Genomic DNA, 16480 nt, shown 5'->3' with positions numbered 1-16480 from the left:
CGGGCATATGCGACCTATTTTATATTTCGTAGAACAACGAACATCATTGCTGTACCTTGAACCAACGTTGAACCAGCCCATATGCTAACTTTTGTACGTACGGTACTACTGCGTTTTTTCTTTTTTCTTCTAATTTAATTTTAATACCTTGGTCATTTATGCTCTTGACGCCGCAAACCATACTTTCGCTCACAGATTAAACAATCACTTCGAGGTAACCAGCGTCCAGTAAACAATTTACCTGATCAAAAAAGGCAGCCTTCGACATATGAAAACACGACTTCTTTAATGCAGCATTTAGAATAGTCTTTGCTATAGCACGCTTCACTACTTTAGAATGACCAGATTTGTAGTTCAAAATGGGCTTAGCCAACCTGGGATTATATTTCCAGCACATGTGATTTTTACCAAAGATTAATCTCGGGTCTAGAAACTGCAGTTGATGGTCCTTTGGTACTTCGATAGTAAAATCAAGGCCCATACTGTGCTGCCTTAACAATGGTAAAATTTCATCAACACCCTCGGCCTGAATGTCACTGGTAAAAAATATAATGAAATCATCAACATAGCGAAAAACCCTATTTGAAAGCTTAGCAAGGTGGCCCTCTGGTTGCCTATTAATATAACCTAGAAAATGTCACTTTCGAAGTCCCTAAGGACCATAAACTGCAGTTTCTAGACCCGAGATTAATCTTTGGTAAAAATTATGTGCTAGAAATATGATCCCAGGTCGGTTAAGCCCATTTTTAACTACAAATCCGGTAATTCTAAAGTAAATGCTGCATGAAAGAAGTCGTGTTTTCATATGTCGAAGGCTGCCTTTTCTGATCAGGTAAATTGCTTACTGGACGCTGGTTACCCCGAAGCGATTGTTTCATCTGTGAGCGAAAGTATGGTTTGCGGCGTCAAGAGCATAAATGACCAAGGTATTAAAATTAAATTAGAAGAAAAAACGCAGTAGTACCTAACGTACACAAGTTAGCATATGGGCTGGTTCAACATTGGTTCAAGGTACAGCAATGATGTTCATTTTTCTATGAAACATAAAATTGGTCGCATGTGCCCGTTAGTTGATAATTAGCTGAAGGATAAGCAAGTGAAGGGAAAATGCCCTGTCAAACATGTGAACAGGTACATCACTTGTGCTAAGCAGGTTGTGTATGCTATTCCATTATGTTGTGGTAGAGAGTACGTGGGACAAACGAAGCGATGTGTGAATGTTCAACTCCTATGTCAATTTTGATTATGCGTCAGTTTGTCACAGTTACCGCGATGCATCTCTATCTCGTGCATGTCATGGTTATCAACTGGCACCTATGTTACGTTAGACGTATCTTAAATAAAATATCAGTTGAGAGTCAGCGCCGTGTCGTCGTTTTATACCTTCTCTTGTACTTGTCTTGTGTTGCACTGTAACGAACCTTACTATGAATCCCAACCAACTGGCCCAACTTGCCATCTTGATATGGTACCAGGCCACTATTGGGTCAGCAGAGCCCTTCCGACTAGCCTCGCATTTAAAGAGAGCCTCCTGCTGGTTCTGTCATCTGCAAATCACTGATGTCGAGTTGCCAAGCCACGGCGAAGTTTCCCGCCTTCTTTCCATCAGAGTTGCTTGTCTCTCGAAACGGGCATCACATAGAATGCACTAAGTCTCCATAACTTATTGAATAAGCAGAGTTCAAGCAAAAAAGACCACAGGGTACTGCAGCCCTGTAACCACATGGTAACCATAACGCCAGTCACAGGCACAGCGAAAATGATGTTGATTCCAACAAAAACAAGTTTTGACTTTTGTCGACTTGTCTGTAGATTCGATGGAAACGTAAGGGTACACGTTGCCAATGTAATGCTAAAAACCACGGAAGTTAGGACATTTGTTTTAAATTGTGCATTTGTCGTTATTCTGTCGTTATTCTGTCGTTATTTTGTCGAGTTCAAGCAACGAAAATTGTGAAAAAAAACTCTGGTTACAATCAAGTAAATACGGTGGTTTGTTTCGGAAATTAAACCACGCAAGCAACAATGTAGACGAAAGCAATGATGACACCACAACACTTAGGCTTCACAATGGCTAACTTCATGGGTTTTCACAACAGGTAACTTGGTAACTAAAGCCCGTTATATATCTATAGTACATTTATTTCAGACCAACCAGCTTGAATCTCCATTGTAGCTAACGCCTGTTGGCCATCTATTTACTGCTTATAATATGCTCTGAGGCTTGCTATGTGTGTGCTACTGGGAGGCTCTTCTATCCATGACGCTTTACTCTGCAACTTTGCTTGAAAGTACCTGGAGGCAAGAGAAGTGTAATGTGCGTTTGCAACCATTATGATGTGCTGTGTGGTGAAATTGCTTGTCATTAGCAAATGTTCAGTCCAGCATTTTTTCTCACAAATGTGTAGGCAGCCTCATGGCTGTTGCAATGCTCCCTGTTTTCATCAGTATTTTAATGGTCGTCTTGCCTTTGTCACTCATGGTAGAAATGCTGGTCACATCAAAAGAAAGCGTAATCTTTTTATTTCCTTTGTAGTGGTCCACAACCTTTGGACCACTTTTAAATTCTCATTCAAGTTTATTTACCAGAAATATGGCATTCATATTATCATTGTTGCAAAATAAAAATTAGTACGACGAACTTTGCACAACATTCATAGGTTTAATTTATTTTTATTCATTTATTTGCAGTAACCTTAAAGACACCACAAGGGTATTACATAAGGGGGGGGGGTAACATTATTGCACACTCGCAGATAACACCAAAACAACAAAAAGCGCAGGCTTATACAGAAAACACAGCGGCAGAAAATGCATTAGAATTCTCAATAGACTCAATGTGTTTCGGCAGTTCATTCCCAAGTTTAATAGCTAAAAGCAAAAAAGAAAGTTTGAACAAGTTACTCCTGCAATGGGGTAGGTATACTTTGAGTGGATGATCATTGCACTGGGAGATGTATGAAGCAGGGCGAATATGTTCTACGGTAGTTGGAAAGTACAAGTCCTCTGGTAGAGTTTGAAGAAGTAATGAAGTAAAGAAATGTGTCTTCGTTGCTGAAGTGTTTGAAGATTCAAGGTGTTTGGAAGGTGTGATACTGTCGTGTGTGTAGTTGCTTGTTATAAAACGAATCGCATGATTCTGTAATGATTACAGTGACTACATTATGTATCCCTGATGCGGATTCCAAATAATAGAGGCATATTCCTGCTGTGGTCTGACTAAAGTGTTGTACACCAACAGCTTTGTCAGGTGTAGCCATGTAGTGTTTTACGTATTAGTCCTAGTGTTTCACTCGCCTTGCTGGTGATGTAGTCTATGTGCTGATTCCATGTTGAGTTAGTTGACATGATGACACTAAGGTATTGAACTGATTTACCGGCTCAATGGCAGCATTGTTGATATTATAAGAAAATGATAATTACGTGCGATGTGTAGTGAATGTCATTGCCCTGGTTTTAATAACATTATTCTGCATTAGCCACATGTCACACCATGATGATAACGTAGTCAAATCAGCCTGCAGAAAAAGAGAATCGTTAGGTTCATGATCTGATGATACTTGATACAGTTATCTGCATAAAGAAGAATTTGCAATGAGATATTGGGGAGATCATTAATGTACAAAAAGGAATAATAGTGGGCCTAAGACGGACCCCCGAGGAACTCCAGATTTGACAGCAGTAGGTGAAGAAACAATGCTATCTAAAGTAGAACAGCCTGCGATCTGTCGGTTACAAAATTATGAATCTAACTTGAAACGCTTTCATTAAGATTAAAGGTTTGACGCTTTACATTTGATGAGGAACTCGGCCGAATGCTTTAGAAAATTCTGTGAACGCAGCATCAATCTGGCCTAATGAGTGAATAACCGAGTGACTATCTGATGAGTTCAAAATGCTGCGTTTCACAGGATTTCCCTCGCTGAAAGCCATTCTGGTTCGGAAAAAGCAGATAGTTATTTACTAAGTCTTGCATGATGTTACTGTAAAGAATGTGCGCAAGGATTTTACGTGGTATTGATGTTAATGATATTGGTCTGTGGTTACCACAGTCACTGCGATTGCTGGATTTGTAGATGGGAATGACGTGTGCGAGTTTCGAGTCATATGGCAGGGTACTGTCATCTATAGACTGCTGTAAAAGCATACACGGAAAAGCAGATGTGTGGAGTGGTAAATTGTAGTAATTTAGAGCATATACCATCAGGACCAGGACTCTGTTAGGAAGAGGTTGTGCGGCTTTTAAAGCTCCTTCTGGAGTCACAACCACATTCGGCATACTAACACACTGAGAATGAGGCAGGATGCATGATGGGGGCATGCTCCTTTCAGTAGTAAACACTCTGGCAAGTGACTTATTAAGTTAGCGGTCTTGATGAGGAGGAGCTCCTGAGCTCTAGACTTTCCACGGTTAATTATTTTCCAGAAGTGCTTGGGATTAATTAGAATTCCTGGTAGTGTGGTATTGAATGAATCCTTTGATGTTTTTATTTCAGTTTTACAGAGACATGCATTATCTCTGTACTTAACCCAGGCATCAGCCTTGTTAGTATGCATAGCAGTGCAGTAAGCGTGTTTTTTTTTCTTCCTATTAAGCATTTCAAATGTCAGCTAAACCAAGGGCTTTTCAGGCTGGGACAAATAGGAAGTTTTCGGATAAACATATCCCTTATGCACAAGATTATGTTCCTAAATAGTGACCAGTTTTCTTCAACAGAACGGCTTCTGAAGTCATGCTCTAAAGGTGACAAAGAATCGTTAAAGACACCTACTGATTGTGGATATATTTGCTTTAGAATAGTCATTAATATATATGTTCGCTGTAATACTTGTGGAAATTAGCACTAAGTTGATAATTAAACTGAATTAGCTTGCAATCGCTGATTTGTTCTAGAACATTAGCAGAAATATCGTCTTGGATGCATGGTACATACAAGATCAAGGATAGCGGTATCGCGTGTAGGTTCTTTCACGATCTGGTGTAATGGAAACGGGTTCAGAGTGTGAAGAAAATTGTGACTTTCCTGTTTGTTCGAGCTAGAGCTGAAAATGGAATTATTGCCCTAATCGATTCCAGGGTAGTTGAAGTCTCGTGTTAAAATTATAGGGACTCGAGGAAACCTGTTTCGAATGACTTCTAATTCAGAGATGAAGCATCGAATGAAATTTGTATCGGAGACTGGAAGACGATAGCAAACACCGATAATAAAGGAAGAATGTGATGAACAGGAGCGCACAATGACCCAGCAGGTTTCAGTGGAAGATAATGGCACAAGCACACTTTCAGAATTAATTGATTTTCAAACAGCTACAAGAACACCACCGCCACGCGCTGTACTTCTGTCTTTTCTGTATATGTTAAACTCAGAATGAATAGTCAGTAGACAGCCTGGTGCATCACTACTGAGCCATGTCTCAGTGCCTAATAAAATGTCAGTTGCACCCGCGATCATTGAACAGACGAGATCATCTTGCTTAGACAAAATACTGCCGAAGTTGGAAAACAAAAATGTGAGCGGAAGAATGTTTTTCGGCTTGTTTTTAGATTTCAGTCATCAACTTCTCATGTCATTACGAGCCAGAGGGTTGCATGGATTGAGATATGTTTGCCAAGGGGACGACAGTGCCAGAGGCAGAATCAAGAATGTATGTTTGGCCGTTAGCTGAAAATTTGTGAAACTTGAGTCGTAATTTTTGCCCGATTGCGGAATTGTTTTCCGAAATCCCACAACCGCTCTCCGATTGCATGCATTTTAACAGAGTTGTCCGTGAATCACACTTTGTGATCCTTGTGGTCTTTCAATTTTGATGAGTTCGCAAAAACTTCCTGTTTGCTTTTGAAGTTCAGAAATGGGATGATTAGCCTGTTGAAACCACTTTTCGGATGTGCCAGACGATGCTCGTGTTCAATGTTTCCTACTTGGAAACCCAATTTGCTTGGAAAAAAAATGTTCAAAAATTTTTTTCGGTTTCATACCAAGTCTCTGTTTGCCTCTCTGGAAGGCCCTTCACACTCAGGTTGTTTCGCCTAGATCTGTTCTCTAGGTTACCCAGGGTGCCCGATAGCTGGTTTATTTTATTTGCAATGAATTAATCCTCGAAGCTATTTCAATAACACTTATTTTCAACCTGTCCACATCTGAAGGCAGTTTCAAAAGTGGACACGCATTTGGCAAGGTCGTCAATTTTTTCCGCAATGCCATTCAACTGATGCTTGGTATCCCTTTGGAAGTCAATATTTCTTGCGTCTGAAGCTTCTAGTTTGGTGAGAATAGCCTCAAGGATGTTGTTATCACCAGGAGCGGGGTTGGGCTCAACGTCACCACAGCACAACAACCTTGTGATATGGCAAGCTGCCAGAATTAAGCACACTTGAGTAACAGGGCAGAACAAAAGAAAAGTGGGGCAAGCATTTTACTGGCGTAAGACATTCCTGTGGTGAAAACAGGTGAATGTGCCTATATGAGAATGGTTACTAGCAAGATTGTTACCCATGATTAGGAATTCGTGTTTACTAGACAGCAAGTAAGCAGCTGGGATTTGTGACTAAGCAGTACAAAATCAGTCTTTTCCTTAGCAGAAAAAAAAACACTCGCCTAGAAATGAGAGCGGAAGAATCAGTGATGCAGTGGTATTGTCGCAAAAATTACCGTGAAATATAACATTTCTTGCTTGTGCCTAAAAGACATGCTAATGTGATCCTGTACAGGGATATTTTCTTTGCATCAAACCATTTTTTATATTGGGCATGTGTAAAAATTGGCAAGCACATATTGTAGTAACTTCAAACTTCGTACTTTCTCCAGTGATTTCGCTTGCCTCCTAAGAATGTACACTTGGTGGCCAAACGCCTCCTTGCCTTGTTTGTACATGACTTGGTGATGCGAGTGTTGTCCTCTCCCTTTGTGTTTGAAGGAGCACAAAGCTCCAGTTACATATCATTGTGTCTACTGAGAATGTTTAGACTGTTCTGCCATTTATCATATTGTTTCTTACTGACTCCATGGCTTCACGCAAAACCGTCCAAATCATGTAAAAGCTGTGTTACTAACATTCTTGTATGTATTACAGGATTGCAGCCACCTCGTTGTGCGTGGAGAGTCTCTTGACTCAATCATGCGGCACAATGAGTGGCTGCATAATAATCCCAATTGCAGGGATGAGGATATGTTGCGGCCGAGGCTGCTGGCCACAGCACAAGAGCGGCACGAGCGCCTGAAGAGCATGGCACTGGCTGAGGCTCTTACACTTTATCCATTTTTGTCGACGGAAGTCTCGGTATGTTTGCATCTTCCTTTTGCATGCAGTATGTAGTAATCCCTGCGCTCTTCATTTTTCAGCTGCTGGTAGAGTTTGAAACTCTTTTCAAGCGGGCAGCCGTTGACTGCGTTCAAGATGGCTGCACGAAAATGGGAAAAGTGATTCTCGATAAGGGAACTTCGGAGGAAGCAGCAGCCTTCTCTGAAGTGGCATCTGGTAATTCAATGAATTGTTACCTTCTCTGCTTTTGGAGTGTTGGCAAGAGACCTGTAGCTATTTTGGGTAACAGTCATTCCTGCAGGTGCAGGTGATGCCGATTGTGAATTTGTGCCCTCCAATGTGTTTTCTAATGCATAAAGCAGCCTTGCTTAGCCGCCATACCAGCAATGTTTTGATTTGTTTATTCACATAACATCCCTTGGTAGTATAGCACTTGAAGCATTGTTTTTAAGCATGACATTGCACCTTTAAGTACCTCTGGTGGCTATGTTGAATATGGGGCAAAATGAAGTGCACAGATATACGAAATATTAGGGATTAAATAACCCCAGTTTATAAATAGACTTTTCAATTACAGTTCTGTTTGGTCATTTTGCAGCTTTAGAACAGTCCCTTGTTGTCGGGGTGGTCTGTCAGCCATGTTTCATCGCATTGATTTCAAAAGTGTGCACATTCACTTATTCTTGACGTATGGCCTATAGAGTGGGTATAAGTGAATGAGTTGGGGTGAATTTGCATAAGTAAATATGTGCAAGAAACATACTATTCCAGGAAATGTCAGTACTCACTCTTACCAGCATTTATAGGTTAAAGTCCTCTTTTGATGTAAGCAATCTAACACTGGTGAATGAGTGCATTTTCTGGTTGTGGAGGAAAGCTGGGCATCAAGAAGAGCAAGCAACTCAAACAGTCCTAGTGTAGCAGCGGTTTGCAGGTACTTTGCACACATTCATTCCTCTCATTAGTACGCAAGCCACTGTTTTTTGCAGCCAACTTGCAGCTAACCTACACTGTAGATACTACATAATTTTTTTAAAAATTCAGTCTCCCTTTGCCTTGGGAGCTGGTCCAGAGATTAAGATATAAATATGAATTTTTGTCCAGTCTAGTCACTTCACCCAATTCAGTTGCTCAGCAATGGGTACAAAACAAGTACTAGTGCTTTGCTCTATTATATTACAGTGTACTTAGCTTAAAGGTTAAAAGCTGCTGGGAGTGATAGATTTGCTATTTTAAGAAATCTAACAATATACCATTGCACCTTGCAGAGGAGCCTGTGCTGGCTGTATTGGAATTCGTGGCAGCCCGCTGTAGGGAGCAGCTCGACACCATCCTCACAACGGTGAGTGCTATGGTATTGACATTTATGTGCCAGTCTAGCAACCTGACTCTGACGTTCTTTCATTTTGATAAACATGGGACAACCCCATATGGTCAGAAATCTAACCTCCTCCGCCTCCGTATCTTTAATAGATTGTGCATTTGTTGGGGACATGACTCCTCACACCTGCAATATTCTGACCTTGCAGTAGGCATCTACAGTACACTGCAAAAGGGTCCATTTTGAGCAGTGTGTGGACGAATGAACAAAAAAGGGACCTGAGAAGCACTGGTTTTTCAAGTTTTTGTTTTTAAGCAATGGAAAATATGAAGCCCTAAAATAAAAATGGAAAGCGGTTCATGTGATTGAGGCAAAAAGTGAATATGCAAGGGGAAAGGGTGCAACATTTAAGGAAATAAAGCACATGGAATGGCTATAAAACCAACCCCGGCCTTGGGCAAAGGTGTGGAAGGTTGGCTAACATGCGATGCTATATGCTTCAGAAATTTTTCGTGCATGCTGTTCACAAAGCCTTCTGGGGCTCATGGAACCCCAATGATCACAGGCACTTGTGGCATGTGAAATATCACTAGCAGCAGCCGTCGCGCAAAGAAGTGCTTGTGAACCTAGCTGTGTCTGTGCCTCACGGTGCCACTTAGTGACCGTGCATTTGCTTGCATGTGAAGCAGGCTTAAATGTCCACCATTTTGTTCCTTCTATTTTTAATTTTGGCGATGTAAGGATCTGCACATGCTCATAGACTGGAACGATGTGTTCCAATGGAAACTTATGCTTCCTGTGTGAACTGGCATTATGCGTACCATATTATTATGTCGGAATGGGTTGAGACCAGTTTGCATTTTTCATTTGGGTTTAACTGCGACAAGGCTATAGACCAGGCTAATTGGTGTTTCATGTTACTGTGACATACAGCGTGCACACTAGGACAAAGGCAGTCCCAGTGTGTGCTGTAAATCGCAGTAACTTGGATTTAACAGCTCATATCCGAGCACTAATTCAATACCCTGAGCATGCTTCAACTTACAGCTCTGGTGTGCATACCTTGTGATATGACTTATAGTTGTCTGTTACTTTCATGCAGGAAGCAACAGAGCTGACCCCATGCTTGGTGAGGTCATCAGATCAAGCTTTGGACCTCTTTGTGGATGGCCAGCGGCTTTTCGCAGTGTCCAACCTCTTAGAAGGCGTGGCATGCCTGTTTGCATCATTTTGGGTATTCCACATTGAATACCCTAAAAAAGCGTGCAAGCTGCTCACATTTTTAGAGCATGGGTTTATGGGCCTCAGCCACACAAAGCCACGGGTGAAAGCCCTCGAGTTAATTAATTTTTTCAAAGCGCACAAACAGTGATGAAAAATTGCTCTCTGAAAAAATAGTTTGCACCATCCTGCACTATGGGGCAACTTAAAAGTAATGCATTAGTTGTGGACAGTGTGCCTCTAGACTTAATTTCTTGCTTTAAATAGAGTCCTAGTGCTCCAACCCTAGAAGAAATTGTGAAAAGCCTCAGAAATAACGCGAATAATTTGTAATAAATTTCTGCAGGCAGTTTTGACTTTGCTTCACAGGTTTATTCTGTGCCATGATGTTGCAGTATGTCGTCATGTCAGAGCAGAACATTTCAATGTTTTGAAACTTGCTCTGGCTTGCTCAGTCGTCCACTGTGCTGCTGCATAGACCCTCATGATGCGCAGCAGGATACAGGGTGACCTAAACCAGAGCGCGTCAAAATGTCACTATGTCCTGCTTTGACGTGACCACATATTGTGATATCACGAGAAACAACGAAACTGGCTGTAGAAAAGCTTTATATTAGTCACTGCTGTCACTAGTCACTACTAGTCACTACTGTGCATGCACCACTAGTAGCACGGAGCCACAGGTGTTGCGCAGCGTCGCGCCTTTCTGCTGCCGCCGTTTGGTATGACGTCCGCGTGCCTCGTCGCGCTTGCCTCCGCTGACTTTGCCAGTTGCGTCGCATGCCTGATAACATGTCAGAGGATTGAAAAGGAGAGCTCACGTGCACCGCAACCACAGTTGAGGCAGCAGTATAGACAGCAACAATTCTGATAAGCAGGAGGAGGCCTGGAATCGACATCGGAACGAGATTAAGAGGAAACAAATTGCCTAGGAAACAGACGAACAGCGCGCCGAACGACTGCTAAACGCCGCAACATAGCTAGACAACCAAACTAACCTGGACTTGCAATCAAGATTAACCAAGGCTAACTATGCTATGCCTTAGCTTTCGCTACGTATAACCTGGCATAGCCGAGCTAAGCCACTGCCAATTTTTTATTTAAGTGCGTTGTACAGTTTGTCGAAAAGTGGCAAATAAGTTGCATGGATATTTGTAAGACTGCTGTTGTGGTACAAAATTTAAAGTCTAAGTACTGTTTGCCTGCTTAGAAAAAATGGTTAGCTCGAATGGCATTGCACAGTATATTGGGTGTCCCAGTTAGCTTTGACCAAGGTTTAAAAAAAACGCGAGGTCTAGAGAAATCGTACCAACTACATGTAAGCAGTGGTTCTGTGTACTTACCAGTATTTGTTCCATTGCTAAATATTAATTGTTTTTATTTGGTTTTTATTTGTTCTGCTTTTTAATTATTGTTTAAATCTCAGCATACCAATTATATAGTTGTAGAGCACCACAAATAACCTCGGATTGAAGCATTTTGTCTGTGCTAAATTTGCCTGGACATTTTTGCCAAGAAGATACAGAGGCCCACGAAATACGAAATAAACCATGCGATGAGACACTTGCATGACTGGTAGTGTACTGCGCTCACGCATGCAATGGGTGAACAAGCATGGTTGCAGCCTGACTGGTCACAGGGGAGTAACGGCAATGCTCCGGTTGTCAGCATCTGGGCCTCTGGTTCTCGTCACATAACGGTGAAAATGCATGTACTAGCCAAGGCCTGACGAAGCAATAAAGAGGTTAAGACTTTGAAAGAGAAGGAAATAGCTTTTTATGCTGTTTCAAGTAATGGAAAGGGTGAAGTGTGTGAGAACGATGAAAGGCGATGACTGCTAGAGTAATTTGCCCGTTTGATAAAAAGGATGTGCTAAGTTTCTATGTCGCGTGAACTCATACGAATGAAAGAAAGTGCAAATTTTGAATCTGACTGCGACCGTGCTTGTTCACCCATTGCAAGTGCGAGTGCAACACAAAACAGTTGCGCAAGCACTTCACCCTGTGTTCTTTTTATTTTGCAAGCTTTTGTTTTTTTTAACAACCAGGCGAATTTTGGCACAGAACGAATGCTTGAATCACATTATTCGAGGCACTATACAACACAATTGACATGTTGCGATTCAAGCAGTACTTAAAAAGTGGAAAAAATAAAAACAATCGGTTAACATTTAGTGATGAAAAAATACTGGTAAGTACACACGACTACTGCTAATATGCAGTTTGTATGATTTCTCTAGAGCTCGTTTTTTTTAAATCTTTGTCCAAATTATCTGGGTCAACCAGTTAGGTACAAGGCAACTGTGGCTGGGTACTGTTCCATGTTGTATGTTGCCATATGTGTGTTATTTTTCTATATTCTAGCATTTTGTCAAATGTGACTTGTCATGTTTAATGTGATGCGAGTGTTCTTTTTAGTCACTGAATCTTATGCGAGTGTTCTCTTTAAGTGAGAATTAAGTCTTGAGGCAGGGGGCATGGCCTGCTGGAATAGGCACGTTGACAATTGTTAGACCTGATCTTCTTTTTCTGATGTTAGTTTCTTCGTGAGGCAGTCGTGGCAGTTTAGCTGTAATGCTATAGTGAATATAGTTTTTGCCTCTACTGCTGGCTATTTTGCAAGCACACTTTGTATGCTTCATGTATTTTAGGAACTGTGATATATTCCCATGTGGGTCAGATTTGTGTACATTGTGGAATTTTATTTGTGTGCTCCATTTTGGTGTTCTAGCAATTATATTTTGCCTTTTGAATGTTTTAGAGCATAGTGCAATTTTTATAGCTGTAGCGTGCACCCTTTTATGTGGGCAGAATATTGTGCAGTCAGCAGGTACAGTCAACAAGAATGCCCATTCTTGCTCATGACTAGTCATATAGAAATCAAGTAGGGGAGGAAAAGTGCAGCTTATGTACAATTTTTATAGCTGTGGCCTGCACTCTTTCTTTTATGTGGGCAGAATATTGTGCTGTCAGCACGTACAAAGTCAACAAGAATGCCCATTCTTGCTCGTGGCTAGTCATAGAAATCAAGTAGGGAAGGAAAAGTGCAGCTTATGTTATGGTCTGAGCTAGCATAAGGCGTTTTTTTTTGCCTGCATTATTCAGGAGGGCAAAGTAGCTTTTCTTGTGTTCACTTACACCTCGACATGAGCTGTCCTTTCCTTGCATTCTTAACTTGTGTCCAAGTATGGATGAGAGGTGTACTACTCAGGTGTTTTTTATTGCTACCGAATTTAGTATTGTGTAGTATTTTGTGCAATTAATAATTACATTTTTGTATTTCTGTGATATGCATACTGTTATGCCTGTGGATGTTTCACATGGACAAAGCACATCCAGAATAGACCTGTTAGGGATTTATATGAATTTTGACAGTGTGGCAACCAAGTCCAAGGAACTTCTTTTTGGAGGAGTTGGCATGAATTATTAGCAGCAGTAGCCTGATCCAAGAACGGGTCATAGAATGCAAATAGCTCTAAAAACTACTGCAGTTAGTATTTGTTAGTTCACGCTTGTGCCTTTGTCTTCAGTAGGATGGACACCCCTAGAATCATTTTTGTATCCCAGAAACTTCGCTTCTGGCACTGCAAAAACATTTTTTCACTGTTGATGTGCAAGTTGACTCGGTAGCTGATGTCCTCGAGGTCAGCTTGAAATTGCAGTCTGCAGCAGGCTTCTTGAGAGTTGCTGGGTAGGTGCTTACTGTTTCGCCATTTAGTTGGTCCTGATGTTAAAAACAAGCTTGGCTATTGACTTTTAATGGTCGGGGGGTCGTATTGCTGGAGTGCCACCATGATGTCAACGGCTGCTGAAGTGCTTGGCTACTCAAAGCTGCATACTGCCGTAGGTCTGTTGACCGTAGGTCTGCCGTAGCACTGTTTTCGGGTTGGTTCTTTTCAAACCTGGATCTGTGATCTCGTTAGCTCTAGCGAAAAGTTTTAAGACATCCGAACCACGACGTTCAGTGTGAGCTGTTAAATTTTGGTACAGTGAAACCTCAATAGACCGTAGTTGGCCGGAGCTCGGAATAAGTATGTACTAAATGGTAGTACTGCTTAACCGAAATAGCATGAGATCGCCCACTTACCTGTCAAAAACGAAACTCGGAGAGAGTCTGATGAAAGTGAAAAACATGCAGTATTTATTACTTCGCATGACAAACACGTTATTTTCGTTTGATGCCGTGGTGGCCTAGCAGCGACGACAGCAGCCTCAAACTTGCTGAAGCTGTGAGCCAGCTTTTCAGCTAGCCCTCTCTTGCAAACACTCGCATGGCAGATTCCTCGTTGGCATTGCATATTCTCCGTGCACAGGCGCGGTAGCACTACAGAAGCTGCGGGACACCTTTTCATTGCGGGGTGCTGTTCTCATCACGACGATTATATTCAGGAGGCTGACGTAACACGCAGTTTGTGCTACTGTCGGGCCTGTTTCGTTCGTTCGTGCTGTTGCTTTCTGTGTCATCCTCATCACTGTCGCTAGTCGACACTTCGGCAACAACAGAGGCAACGATGGCGAAAAGTCTGACCTCGTAGCTGACATCTCTTTGCGATCGCAGCAGAGCTGCCGAGCAACTTTGCATTCCAAATGCCACACACCGTAGTAAACAGTAGATCCCTGTCACATGCCAGCACCTACTTCGTGTCTGTGTTCTTCTGTAACTTCTGTGTTATATGCAGAATGGTGCTTCATTTCTGTAATTTCTTGCTTTAATACATATTTTGCATTTTTCCTTTTGAATGCGTCAGTGCAATATTTACTAAGTGTAGCCTGCAAATATCAGCGATCCTGACACAATGTAAAAGAAGTTGTTGAATATTTCTTGTTGCAGAAATTTATTTGAATCAGATTTTTGTGATATGCACATTCAGATTAAAGGGACACTAAAGGTTACCAGAAACTCAAGTTAAAGTGGTAGAGCAATGTTCTAGAACGTCTAAGGCGTCAATTTAATCGCGAACAGAGCTTTAGTAACCGAGAAATTGAGGTAAATGCATGACACGATTTGAGACCCCCCAGCAACATTCCGGTACTAGCCCGATGACGAAAGGATTCCTCATAGTTTGTGTTACTAATACTCAACTACTCGTATTAAAAATATCATTTCATTCGATTATAAGACAGGAAAAAATGCTGCTTGTCAACGTCTTCGATTCTAAGAAAAAATAACATTTTGACGTTACCCTTCAGTAATATGGGTGTTCGAAAGGTTTCGTTTTCGCTCGGCTCTGTGCGCTCGACTCTGCACCACGCACGCTTTGGAGTTTCAGTACTTTCGTTATCGCGTCGTGCTGTGAGGGTTCTGCTGGCTCGCGAAACTTTCATTTGGAGCAAGCAGCGAGAATGCCACGTCCATGTGATGTCGTGGGAAGCCCTCGTTGCTTTCCCGCTCCGGAGAGCCGGTGTCGAGGCCGCCGTCGTAGTACGCAACCGGCAGTGCGAGCACTCAGCAGCAGGTCGCGCTCGTCGATGCTCAAATCGCTGAAGTTGAGCCCACCATCGCGACCCAACCTGTCGGTGTCAGGGTCCATTGCCACAAGTGTCGAAGTTTGCGTCGTAGAATGGAGTACCAGCTTATGGGCATCTTGCGCTGGAGCTTGAGGTATAGTAGCGGCGCCTGGTGGCGGTGCGGGAAACAACATGTGGGTCGGCTGTCGCGAAGCACGTTTCTAGGTCGAGTTTTGCGTCGATTCGCACTTTTTTATGCCCTGTTGCGAGTGCGAAAAAGCTTGTCACTTCTCACAGACCACGTCGACCACACTGCGAGCTCGCCACAGCCTATATTTTAATGAAAACGGACTCTCCGTGTGCCGTGGGATGTAATTCGTTTCTCTTTCCGCTAGCCACCATACTCCTGCTTTCGCTCTGCTGTCGGCTCTGTCTTGGCTCTGTTTCTGGCCGCGCGTTTGCGTTTTGCGCAGAGAAGCCGTAGCGCCGTCTGCGGACGCCGTTCTACTCACCGATGGCGCAACGTCACTATGAGACCATGATGTCAGTTCTCCTCGATCGGAGGGCGGGCGATTTGAACTGCGCTAGAGGTACGCGGACGCTTCAGAACGCATTTTCTCTCAAAATAAGTCTCTCCTTGGTACGAAACAAGCGTTTTGAGGTTTCTGTGATGGTATTTCAACAGTCCACGTTGACTTAATAGTAACCTTTAGTGTCCCTTTAAAATATGTGTTTGTAGAACGTGCTTTACCTCTTCCTTCTTTTGGAACGTATTTCATCCTCTTATTTTTTGTTATCAGTCTTTTAAACAAAACTTGTTACTGAGCTTGTTGGTTCGTGGCTTAAAGACCAAGGTTGTGGCACTAAGCAGACGAGGACAAAATGAGACAAATGGGCACAAACAGTTGCCAACTTCCAACGGCTTATCCACCAGAAACCATGCAACTCTAACGTGAAACTTGAGTGAAAAGTAATCACAGTAATGATAAACTTGAATGTGATAGGAGCTAACATCACTCATAATAGTGATCTGAACTGAATTATGGCAAGTACACAGGAACATGCGTGCATTAAAGGTGCAAGTGGATTAGCAAACCAAATGTGGCAGCTGTGCATTCTGATCATGGCGGTGATTACAGGTTGTCCTTTATGTATGAAATTTGTTTGTCACTTATTGCTAGTGACAGCATTCTGTAATGCACTTATTTCCTGATCTTTTTATTTAAAATGT

General features: G+C 42.2%; 1 protein-coding gene across 1 annotated transcript; it reads left to right on the top strand.

The window, feature by feature from the left end:
- The first annotated feature begins 7116 nt into the window (after window positions 1–7116).
- On the top strand, window positions 7117–11843 carry LOC139052858 (uncharacterized). The gene is made up of 4 exons (XM_070530006.1): window positions 7117–7278; window positions 7341–7476; window positions 8529–8602; window positions 9684–11843. The coding sequence occupies exons 1-4, from the start codon at window positions 7117–7119 to the stop codon at window positions 9951–9953; spliced, it is 642 nt and encodes a 213-aa protein (XP_070386107.1). The 3' UTR covers window positions 9954–11843.
- The last annotated feature ends 4637 nt before the right edge of the window (window positions 11844–16480 follow it).

The sequence above is a fragment of the Dermacentor albipictus genome, unplaced genomic scaffold (assembly GCF_038994185.2).
Source record: "Dermacentor albipictus isolate Rhodes 1998 colony unplaced genomic scaffold, USDA_Dalb.pri_finalv2 scaffold_40, whole genome shotgun sequence".
Classification (NCBI taxonomy): domain Eukaryota; kingdom Metazoa; phylum Arthropoda; class Arachnida; order Ixodida; family Ixodidae; genus Dermacentor; species Dermacentor albipictus.
The sequence above is the reverse complement of the archived record's forward strand: the minus strand, read 5'-3'. Positions and strand labels throughout refer to the sequence as shown.